The sequence below is a fragment of the Pelodiscus sinensis genome, chromosome 16, assembly GCF_052426305.1.
Source record: "Pelodiscus sinensis isolate ZL-2025 chromosome 16, ASM5242630v1, whole genome shotgun sequence".
In the NCBI taxonomy this organism is placed as follows: domain Eukaryota; kingdom Metazoa; phylum Chordata; order Testudines; family Trionychidae; genus Pelodiscus; species Pelodiscus sinensis.
Genome location: NC_143067.1, coordinates 39454472 through 39467231, shown reverse-complemented (window position 1 = coordinate 39467231; position 12760 = coordinate 39454472). Strand labels below are relative to the sequence as shown.

The window sequence follows — 12760 nt, the reverse complement described above, 5'->3', positions numbered from 1 at the left end:
TTACGAAGGGGAACGGATAACTCTCTGGTGACTCAGAAGGGCACAGGGATAGCAAATGGCGACATCTGTCAGATGTTGGAGAGGTCAGTGGGTGGAGTTTAAAACTGGCAAGCCTAGTTTGCTAGAATTGGTAAATGCCCTGAAATTGTGCATGGCCTCCAATAATGTAGGTTTATACTAGAATGTCAAATTAAACTTATTTTACCCTCCTAAATGCCAGAGATTCCTCTAGGCAGCAGCTTCTTGCCCTAAATGTAGTAAATATCAAAGCTGCTGATCAGTAATACAAATGGGTGCATAGAGATGACAAAACACTAGTGTGACTAAGCTACTCAACATGCCTCAAATTAAAAACAGAAGCAATCCAATAGATGAGAATGGAAACAATCTAGCACTGTCAAGTGCACATACATGTAGAAGGAAAGGATTCTGGTTCATCTCCAAGAAAGTCTGTTCAGTGGATATTTCAGCATTAAGAGCACCAACAAAGCAAGTCCGCAGAGTGAAAATTAGGCTCCCTCTCTGTTCTGGCGACACTCTGAAACTACTCACTAAAGCCACACTGATGATTTAAGGCCTTTCCAGTGTTTTCCAATAGCTTTGTGTTCAACACCCAAAGTCTGGCAAGGACGGATTGGGCCATAAAAGCTTCTGAAAGGTTCGGGTTTAGACAGTACTTCAAACGGTGCCCTGAGCTGGGCACTGGCTACAGCAGGGTTTGCAATGCTGCAAGTCAAGACAAAGTTCACCTGCACTTAGTAGCATGAGAAATAGGCATAGGGGAAGCTGGCCAAGGCAGTATGAAGAAAGGGAAAGCAAATCGGATATCAGCTCCAATGGGACTTGTTCTAAGGAGTACCATTCGTTAGAACTTTAAGCACTATTCTTCCTGGAGTGGTATAGAATCATCCTCCTCATTTCCTCACGTTGCCAAGTGCGTGTGTCTGAGTAGGGTGCATATTCAAGAGACGATCACCAAATCATTTCTACTATTATTTATTTTTTTAAATATTTTTGAAAAAATATAATTTTTTTACAATATTTTCAACTTAAACACTATTCACACTGAACACGTATGGCAGCTTAACCTACCCAAATATGAAGTTTAAGAAGCCAAAACTGTTCTAGCTTTATTAAAAGAAAAAAATTGTTGTGCTGTAGACTATTGTGTAGTGATGATTAAACAAAGCAAGGGAAAAGCACCACTCAAATCACTAACGCTAAAGTTTTCTTGGTTAAATCCAGCTCTAGTAAGATCATTTGCTAGAAGTTACATAGACAGTGTGCTATGTATCCAAGTTCTTGGAAGAAATTGTGATGAAACTCACAGCTCCTTACATGTAATTAGGAAGTGAAATAAACATTTGTAACATGATAACATACTGTAAATACAGGAAATTTCTTCCAACTGCTTATTTGTTAGTTCAGTAGCTGAGATCTAGGACTCTGTACAGGTCTGTAGAAGTCTGGTATGACAGTTTATTCACACTTCTCAAAAAGAGCATGAAGTAAAGTTTTTCTTGATAAGGGAAAAATTAACATTAGTAAAAATACTGAAATTGAAACGGAAAGTTAGCTAATTTGCATAATGATCAGATAACCTTGCTTTTAGTTAAGGCATTATCAGGTGCAAATTAACACCAGTTGACATGTTTTTGTAACAGACCATCCTTAGTCAAATCCTAAATCCTGTTAAAAAGACAGAGTCTGCAAGAGGTTTTCATAAATTTGGTACATTGTCTCAACTTGACTGGTGCTTCTTACCTCACTGTCTCCTTCACAGAAAGCCAGGGTCCAATTATGTTTTCATTAAACTTTTGACAGCTTTTTACTTAATAACAGTCTCAGCACTTTTATTAAGCATGCAAGACTAACAGAACTTTGGCAATGCATAAGTGTAACACAGTGACGAGAAGAGAGCTTTTACAATTAAATCTTCTAATACTGGCTTCACAGTGTGGAAATTGTGCTACATCCACCAAAAGAGGGCCCAGTCTACTCAAATATTTAGTACTTCACCCCAGGAACAAACTCCTTTGCGTTTGGATTCAGATTACTCTTGACCTGGGGAGAAAGAGACATTTCCAGTTTACTAAAAGTAATGCTGTGGTTTCATCTCTCATATTCTGACCAAAAACAGCCTTATTCAGAGCTACCCTTTACAAGTTTAAAATGAGATGCTTTAGCATGGGTTCTTCAGTATACTATATTCAGTGCAAAGGGGTTGGAACCCTTCACCTGCTCATCATGACATGCTAAGAGCAGAGCTATTAATTCACTTTTAGTGTCTTTAAAAAGCCCCAACACCTAGAGGCTTCAATCAAATCAAATCTCAGTCCCATTGTGCTAGGCACTGTACAAATGCTAAGGACACAGTACTTTACCTGAAAAGCTGTAAATTAAATCCAGTCATCTCCCTAACACAGCCAAAATGCCAGAGCTTTAATTCAGTCAGATCCTCTCTGGACAAATGGCACATGGTCTCAAGCCTTATACATTTGTTTGTGGACACATTCAGTTATGCAACATAAACAAATACACTATTTTAGATGTTCAACTTAAATAGTTTTAATCCACTGGCTGATTTTTCTTTCAAAGAAGAGCTACATTTAAACAGAGTATTACACTTACACCTGACTATTTCATAATCAATCACCCTAATTCCAGACAATTCTGGAATTTTAAAACTATGGTGCCGACAAGAGAAACTTCATTTTACACAAAATTTCCATGTATTTCCTAAAAAAGGAAGCTAACAGACTGGGATAGCTGGGAACACAAATTTTATTTAACCTCTTAATTGGTTTACACATTAAATTAGTTGTCTCACCAGCACCTTGTGTTACCACTTTCTATTTTAGGACAGTTATATGTTTTGCTATCTTGAATCAGATGTGTTAGCTTTGAAGCTACATATAGTTAATTTTCTTCTTTCAAGTCTTATTGTGAAGTACCAATTTTAGTAAAACAGTTTAGTGTGTAGTTGATCAGTAGCATTAGGGTCAAGCTAGCATCCAATTTACTGTCAGATTTCTAGGTAAGTCTGACATTAATGAATGTACCCTGTGTACTTTTCTCATGGGTCAGTAGCCATTGCATGAAGTGGCAGCTGTCATAAGTATCAGTGTGGTATGTCTCAGCACTGCCATGTTGCTTTTGGGATTGTTGGTTAAGATATTTTATACTAGTTGCTTATTGAAATTAACTGTTCTGGGTTAACAGTACAGTCTGAAACATCTCTGTGTACTTTTAGTGCATTTCAATATCTTTGTAAATGTAAGTACAGTTCCTAAAATACTTCCAAGTACTGGTAAAGGAGAGTTAGCAAGATTTACACTAAGTTTGTGCAAAAAATGTGTGTTTCCTGGCATGATAAGTCACCCACAAATAAAAGTCATTTGTACCTATTTTAAAGTGTTGGGCTAACAAAACAAATGGTACTGGCTACTGTCAATACAAATGAGGTAATCTTTCAAAACATTCTAAAAATCTCTTGCAAACAAGATCTGGGCTGTATTATTTCAATCTACAGCACTATTTCCGACATGTCCAATTCTAGGATAGTGAACTTTGTGTTTGGGTGTACATCAGATTTTGTATGCAACAAGAGCTGTTGAATTAAGCCATTGCTGTCACTGCATACCACTCGGTCAGCATGTTCAACCTTTTGCCTTTCATTTAGTACATAGTGATTTCTGCCAAGCAGTATCTACACCCACACAGCACTAGTATTTGTGGCATGGACTATGCCAAACACCCATGCTATTCTATGGACAATCCCACAGAACTTCTGCTTTATCACATTCCATACCATTTTTGGTCTGAAAACAGAACTGTATCCAATCATTTGAAATTTTCTAAACACACATACATATCACATGAAAGATATCTGGATTACGTATGGGGTCTAAGCTTGAGAGCCTTTATATTACTGATAAATGGCTGTTGCTCTTTGTTGTATTAGCCATTTTCATGACCAGTCAAGGCTTGCAGAGACTTGGGGAAGGCAATTTTTTAATTTAAATTTCAAATACAAAGTTAACTAAGAACAAGCTAAGAGGAAACATACCACCAGATCCTCCAGTGATGAGCTGTCACTGATAACGAGGTCATTAAACTGGTCCTGGATTTGATCCATTGTTTGTGGGAGGTCCCGAGCTGGAATAAACCACTCGTGTTCTTCCTCCTCTTCCAGCATTTCCTGGAAACAACGCTCAATAAATTCTTCTTCCCACAATTCCTCTTCAATCTAAAGTTAAAAAGGGGGGAAAAAAGAGTACCATTGTGTATACAGTGACACGTGCGTGTATACAGTGGTTCTATATCTCCCACCCAATCAGCGCACAGTGGATGTTCACATGATACTCACAGACATATAGGTAGAGTCTATATTGTGTGAATGCAGCCCACAGAAAGCTGCATATTCTGCTCAAAGACAAATAGTTGAGACTCACTGCTCAATGTTCTATTTCCACTGCTGAGTTAACTCTGCACTCAGGATGTGAGCAGCCACACGGCCGAGCACTGCAAGTTACCATGACCTCACTGGTTCTGCACACACCCACGTGTATAACTAGAATTTCTGGGGACACATCATAAGAACATAAAACAACCCTATGGGATCATACCAATGGCCTATTTAGCTCACTATCCTGTATTCCAACCATGGCCAATGCCAGGCGCTTCAGAAGGAATGAAGAGAAGAGGCAATTGCTGAGTGGACTGGGGGCTAGACACACCAAAGCATGGGGTTGCATCCATGAGCATCTTGGTTGATAGCTACTGATGGACCACTCCTCCATGAGCATATCTAGGGGTTGGGAGGTTTTAAACACCATTATAACTTTAGTCTCTATAACACTCCCTGGTGAAGAGTTCCACAGGTTGACTGTACACTGTGTGAAGAAACTTCCTTTTGTTCATTTTAATCCTGCTGGCCATTACATTTCATCCCTGGCTGTGTTATGTAAAAGTCAACTTCTTCATTCACTTTCTCCACAAAAGACTTTAGAGGCCTCTTATGACACAACATTCTGTGTCTTATGAAAATATGTAGGATACGAATGACATAACATACAATTTATGCCAGATTTCACATGTAAGGTATCACTGGAAAGATTATGAGTTTCAGAGGCCTGCTGTAAACAGGTGTAAATCCTTCAAGAAAGAGGTAAATCTTCTACAAAGGAAAGTATTAGGTGCTTATATAGGGGTCTCCAACTCCCCTTTTCTAACCATCTTACCTCAACAGTCTCATAACCAAGCAGGGTTCTGCAGGTGATGTTATAAAGGCCAATGGTGCACTTGTAGGCACATTTCACCTGGTTATATACTCTGTAACCTGGTCCGACGAGATTAACCCCTCCCCAAAGGGTCTCATGAAAAGTCTTCCAACCCACAGTTCTTCCCTGTAAGCTACGCTGTGGAAGACAGCTTTATACATAGCATATTTCCATGCAACTCTGTGCTATGAAATAAAAATGTAGTTCTACAGTAGTTTTCATCCAGTCATCAAAAGACAGGCAGTTACTTATTTTATTGATGGGGGGGAAAAAAATCACTGATTGAGACCTCCCCAACATTAGCAACCCAGTGGCAGACTCAATACTAGAACCCAGAGCTGCAGATTGCTAGTCAGGACTCCAGTCACTAGCCCATGCTGTCTGTACTGCGAGCGAGAAACACAAATGGAACACCCTACAGCCAATATGAAAACTAAAGCAACTTACCTGCCTGTTAAACTCCTCTTCATTCTCCATCCACATGTACTCAGCAAATGGATTGTCGTCTTCGTGAGAGTGACCGTTAATAATCACATCATCGTTGATGATGCTTGGGCTAGTACTGCTGCGACTTGGATCTTTCATGGCTGAGCTTTTGATCTGAAGCCTGAAAGTTAATTGCAATAATCAAAGACTTAAGTCTGACATCTGTATGAAGCCCATCCAGTAACCATTAGTAACCACTAGGCCTGTATTTACTGGGGATGTGTACCTGCATGGCTCATCCGTTAACGTGCAGTTAAATGCCGTGCCGAGGGAGGGGGGAGAAGGGAGAGGAAGGGGCAGGCAGGTGCTGGCACCCTGTGCATACCTACTCCCATGAACCTGTCTTCTTCCACCCCCACCACGCAGAGAACAGAAGCAACACAGAGAGGGGGGAGGTCTTCCCTCTGCATGTAAACGTGTAATCACTGAAAATGTCAGCAGTTACTTGTTTATATAAACACATTTTGACATCCCTCGTATTTAGACTCGTCACCAACAAAATCAAGTGTAGCTGCGGAGCTTGTAAGCAACCATCACACCATAGTGTGTCAGCTTTTGCTAGCTAAACAAAAGCCACCACAATGGCAAAATGTGGAAGAGCCCTAACAGAAGTTCAATGTACACAGAGCAGAGTTTAAAATTTAAATTGAACAATTCTCCTTGTATCTCCCTCAATAAGCCCGGCCACACTAAGATGCCTGATCTATGACTAATGTTCAGGCCAATCTAGCTACATCACTCAGGGGTGTGAAAATTTAAGCAAACCTAATCTCCAGTGAAGACACCTTATATCATTAGAAGACAGTCCTTTGACCTAGCTACTGCCTCTGAACCAGAGGGATTTACTACAACAGAAAAACCCCTTCCATCGTTGCTGTAAACATTTACACTACAGTGGAGTAGCTGCAGCACATGCCAATGCACATGTGCACATGACTTTCAAAGCGAAGATGTTTGTACATAAGAGCAAAATGATTGGGCAAGTGTTCAAAAACAAGTTTAACATACCTTTATAACCTCTCTTCTGAATTAAGCTCCTCAGAAAGACCCTATATCCTGTACTATTACAGATGAGCTAACATTTCAGGGGACTGGTTTCTTTTGAGGAGATGACGGCAGGGTGGAGGTCATCTAAAAAGTGAGACTTAACAAGAATGCATTTCAACTTCAACTACAACTACAGACTACCACATGTGCCTGGATGAACCCACTCAGATGGTCATTATGCTGCTCAGACAACCTGGGAAAGTTCAGAAAGGCAACAGTAACTGTATTTTAAATGTTGGTTCTCTCATTACCCAGCCACTTTGGGCATGTCTACACTTGAAATGCTACACCAGCACAGCTGCATCACTGTAGCACTTGTGCAGACACACTACCTAAACTGATGGGAAGGGTTCTACCATCAACATAAGTACTCTACCTCCCAAAGAGATGTTACTGTAGATCAGGGCTATTCAACTTTGGAAGCCCTATGGGTCACAATGATACTCAAAACACATGCTGAGGGCCACAACTTAAGTGTGGCTCCATATACATGCAAATAACTTATTTCACACTGACAGGCATGAATATAAAGATTAAGGCAAGACTACACAACACACAGGCCCCATTTAAGTCAGTTCTGCTGATTTTAATCAAATGTAATATTTACCCGATGTCCACCCATATGACAGCACTTTTAATGAGCAATGACAGTCTAGGAATTTAACTACTAAAACACAGATCAACAGAAGACCATTATATTGACTATTTTTTTTGTTTTGGCTCCCACCTGGGGGCCACACGTTCAGTAGCTCTGCTGTAGATCAAGGTAAGAATCTCACGTTGATTTAGCACCATCTATGCTGGAGCTGCAGGCCAATGGGCCAGAATCAAGAGGGGGCAATGGAAGTTGCTTGACTGGAGGGTTTGGAGAGGCAGCCATCTGGGATGGGACGGACTGTCTTAACTATGTTGCTCAAGCATCTGTGGATTTTTCACACACCTGAGTGATCAAGTTAAGACATCTTTGGTTTACACGAAGAAAACTGTCTTTTAATGTGACAATTCTATAGTTAGCCCATTGACTCAGGAATTTCACGTAAGAGACTGTTTTTAGGATTAATTGGAAAATACAAGCTTATCTTAGATCCCAAATCACTATCAACAGGGTTTACCAAGCGGCAGCGAGCCCTGCTCGCCAGCCGCGTGGTTTGGCATGCTGCGCTGCGTGGCTGTGCCGGCTTGTAATGTACTTGCCACGGGCGAGTAGATTACACTAATTGTCAAGCCCTGACTATCAGTATATTTAGCATTACAGGGCGTCCCTGCTATACGTCACCTCAGTATACATCTGTTTCACACTAGAGTCATTGACACTTGTAGGAACTGATGCATTATAAGTTCTCCCATTCCCTGTTCTGGAGTTGCACAACCCTCCCTCCCCCCACAATTTACACAAATGGAAGTCAGCTGTAGGAAAAAAATTCCCCGCTGTGCTTCACTATAAGTCCAAGGTTTTTGGAACATATCTTGGACTTATAGCAAGGATGGCCTGTAATATAGTTGCATATATTCTCAAAAGGAGAAATTAACTCTAGAATTGGGTCAAGATTTTACATTAGCCTTCCATGCAATAGGCAGTTGTGATAGCTTTCATAGTTCTTGAGTTCAGGACTCTGACAAGTACAATTAGCAGGGGGGGGGGAGAAGAAGCGGGGGGAAATCAAATGCTTTGTTATAAACAGCATTTGTAATTTAAACCTAGATTTATGACCTAATTTTAGTCCTTGAATTTACAAAGTGTAAATTCAAAAGTATCCAGTGTCATGATCCTTTTACAAGACTGGCAAACCATGAAGATTAAACAAGCACATTACTTCTGCATTGATTTGAGTTAGGAACACAACAGTGGTTTTTCGTTTTCAGTTAAGATTTCCCTGGAATGTACCAATGTTTATTACAAAATTTAAAGTGAAAAGTGGCACAAAAATTAACTATTTTCTGGCTACATACAACGTACATCTTCACTTCGCTGCCTTGCTCTGATTGTAAATGTGACACTCTTTTATACTAAATTATTAACACACAACTACTTTAGGTAATAGCGGTTAAGAAAATCCAGTCTATTTTCCATGTACTGTGGTTCAAAATCTGGGTAACAAAATCAGTAAAAATTGAAGAAGTTGTAAAACACCACAAAGCTTACAAATAAAATTTGGTAAAAACTGAAAACAAAGAACCTGATAGCCAAAACCAGAAGGCCAATGTTTTTGTCTATGCTGCATTTAAATCTAGACATTCTATTAGTCTTGTCTATTATAACCTCAATGTCCCATATTTACTTTTGAATCTAATCACCTCATGCATTTCATGGCGATGTTCTCGCCATTTACTATAATCTAAGGGAGCAGTGTATAGAATTCCTTCTTGGCAGTCCAATTTCTCCTCCTACCAGATGTTGTAATGAGGTCATTGACACTACAGCATCACAGTAATTTGAGAGAGACTTGTTCAAGACAAAATTATGATTTTGCATCTCTAAGACATAAAAGTGGGATGAAACAAAAGGGGGTTTTGTTCACCTTCATTAAAAGAACTTGGCACACAGCAAGATACCATCAAATTAAGTTTTTTGAAAAAGTAATTTATATCCAAGGACAAGCATCTTAAAAAACACTAATGTACACTGGCGCTCTCAGTAAAGTTGTCATATTAGCTATTAGGGCTCAAACACTGATCCATATTGGATAGATAGTGGGTCTTTGGATAGATACGATGCCACAGACTGCTGCAGAAAAATTGATTCTTGGATTATGAGAGTTCCAGGGCAAAGCTTCACCTTGTCTAAATATCAGGAATAAGATAATGAACAAAGCTTCTATATGGCTTTTTGAAACAAAATGAGGCCAGAAATGAGATTACTTTTTGGTCAATTCGCAGTATAAAAAAACCTTATTGGATTCTTTTTTAATCCTACTGAAAAGCTTCTATAGTTCTATATTAAATGGAGAGCATTAAATCCAACATGACAATTGACATGCTTGTTAAATTTGTACCTTTAAAAAAATGACTTAATTACATTATTTTGCTCTTCACTCTGCAGTTTACCATTAGAAATTTAGAAAATTAAAAAGCTTTCTACAATTATGAACAGGGCATCCCCGTTATAAATCACCCGGAATATATCCATTTTGCACTAAAGTTGCTGACACTTGTAGGAACTGATGTGTTATAAGAGCAAGGAATGGGAGGACTTATGCTGTGAAAAAATAAACACAATTTGCGCAAATGTAAGTCAGCTGCAGAAAAAAATTCCCCACTTTAAGTTGTTTTGCTATAAATACAAGTTTTTTGGGACGTTTCTTGGACTTGTAGGAAGGATGGCCTATAATCGTTTCCTTCTATTGGCAAGTGCTTTCCCTCTTTTGTTTGGAATCAACTTGCATTTAACATTACTTTTGACTCTTTGCACACCAGCATAATTACCTAGATTTTTTCCCCCCTGGAAAAAACATATAGATAATCTTTCCTGTGTTATTAAAATCTATACAGAGAAAGTAGGAAGAGCTACCTAGTCATTTATAGTCTCCCTCCCACCCCACCCCGCATACAGCCAAGTACCTCCCAAATATTTATGGTTTTATCCTCCACCACTTTGAGGAAGAGAACTGTTTTTACAAGTAGGAACTGAAACACAAAATGATTTGCCCAAGGTCACACACTGAATTTGGATTTCTTGCACCTCACACTACTGTGCCTAATTTTCAGCAATTCTTACTGAATTAAAAAAAGCACACCGTGTTTAATGCAGCATGCAATATATCGCCACTCCTCCCAGGCATGATCAGTTAATCTTCATCTTGTACATGTACTTTGACTGGCTCACTAAAGTAGTGGATAAAGGATGACAGGAACTAGATTTTCTAAAAGCCCTTTCAAAAAATCCCTCATTAAAGGCTATGAAAGGAACCAAGCAGTTATGAAGGAAGAGGCAGAACACTCAGGGGCCAAGAACAGCTGACATATGCAACAACAGAAAGAATGGTCAATTTTCATTAAGCAAACAGCGAGTTAACCTCAATGTACCTTATTCACTTTAGTGTTTACTATATTGATGCCTAAAGAACAGAATGGAGACTAGAGAAAATTCATGCCATAATGATACAGCTTCATCTGGAATAGCATGGATGGTCACAATCTCAAAACAGATATTGCATGAAAGATGTTTCAGAGAAGGGCAAGAAGACTTATTAGGAGCACAGACTAACTCTCATGCAGAGATTAAAAAGATTGAGATAGTTTGGTTTAGAAAGGAGACTTGATTAGATTATATAAAAATAAATGTTTGAGAAGATAGATGAGGAGCTTCTGTGCCATCTCATAACATCATAGCAAAGAGTCATTCACTGAAATTAAAACGTGGCAGGCAAATTTAGACCGGATTAAAAGGAACTCTATGTTCACTCAACGCATAAAACAGACTCAAAATTAAGGTCAAGAATTCTGCAAGATTCCGAGAGAGTAAATATTTATTTCTATGACCCGTAGGACCATCTAGAACTACCCTCGTTAGCGCTCCTGAAAAGTTCTGACGGTGAAAGTTCATGTGTCATTTTAAAGACACCTCTATGGGGGATCGAGGAGACGCTCCGCAGGGGAGAGGAAAGAACAGGAGCGCGCGGCACCTTAAAGACTAACGAGTCACAGGAGCCACCTGCCTCTAGAGCGGGGTTCCCAACTGGGGGGGGCAAGGCGACCCAGCCTCCCCTCCATCAAGTTTCGCGGCCCTGTTCGGTTCCTTTTTGCTGCTATTGGGGGGGGGGGCGCTGGGAGGTTCGGGAGCCCCGCTCCTGACCCCGGAGCGGCCACTCAGCGAAGTCACCCCCCTGCTCCGCCTCAGGGACCGAGCGCGGGGCACGCGGGGCCGCGGGGAAAGGGCCCCGGGCGAGGCCGGGCGGCTCGGAGGGACGCGAGGGAAGGCCCCGGAGATGCCGCCCGGGCAGCGGCCCCGCCCCTCAGGCGCGCGGCCGCGGGGAGGGGGCGACAAGCGGAGCAGCCGCGGCGCGGGACCCCGCTGAGGAGCCCCCCGCGCGCGCGCCCCCGCGCCCCGCCTCCTCCCCGCCGCGCGCGCGCGCGCTTTGTTCGCCAACAATGAGGCCACCTCGCCGCTCTCGTGTGCATGGGGGGGGGCTATCCCATCGTGCCCCGCGCGCCGCCACAGACACCCCCTCCCCTTCCCCCTCAGTGCCCGGATGGAGCGAGCCCGAGACAATAGAGACAGGCGCCATTAGACGGCCCAGGCCCTCGGCCCCGGGCCCTCAGGGAGCCCCCGCCCCCGCACAGAGCCCGGGACGGGGAACGGCCCCCGCCGCCTTTCTCCGGCCGGGCGGCCCCGAACCCCCCCCGGCCCACCTTCTGCTGGGAGCGGGCTGGCAGAGGGTGCGCGCTGCGGCTCCGAGCTGGTCTCTTCCGCCACCGCCGCCTCGTGCCCCCCCACTCTTTATTCGGGTTCTTCTCCCTCCACCCCTCTCCCCTTCCAAACACAACAGCCAGGCCGGACGTGAAATCACTTCCGCTACCTATGTGACCTCACAAGCCACGCCCCCTCAGCTCCGAAACCCGGCCCACACTACACATCCCGGCAACGCACGCGCCGACTTGGGGCGGGGCCTCTAAGGAAACCCGGCGGGGAGGTGACGCGCTGCATGCCGGGATTCGCAGTCTTTTTCACGTCAGCGCTACCCGCTTGAAGCTCAGGGGCAGAATGGCGACCAGCTCCGGCGTGCCGCGCTGCATGCTGGGCTATGTAGTCCGGAAGCGGGGCTATGCCGCCATCTTGAAGAACGAAGGCGGCGGGATCAAACGGGCGCGTAGCATGCTGGGACCTGTAGTCAGGTGCTGCTGGTGGGGTGCGAGCCAGGCCTCCATTTTGAGGCTTCTTGGGGGAGGCGAGGATCCTGGGGGACCAGACTACTTGGATTCCGGTGGCAGCTGTTGGGCCCAGTGCA

General features: G+C 42.6%; 1 protein-coding gene across 1 annotated transcript; it reads right to left on the bottom strand.

Moving 5' to 3' along the window:
- Window positions 1-980: 980 nt before the first annotated feature.
- On the bottom strand, window positions 981-12323 carry PAIP2 (poly(A) binding protein interacting protein 2). Its single transcript, XM_006115786.4, has 4 exons — window positions 12165-12323; window positions 5730-5889; window positions 4070-4249; window positions 981-2064 (listed from the first exon to the last, which is right to left on the bottom strand). Exons 2-4 carry the CDS (start codon window positions 5865-5867, stop codon window positions 2008-2010), a joined length of 375 nt encoding a protein of 124 aa, XP_006115848.1. The 5' UTR covers window positions 5868-5889; window positions 12165-12323; the 3' UTR covers window positions 981-2007.
- Window positions 12324-12760: the final 437 nt, after the last annotated feature.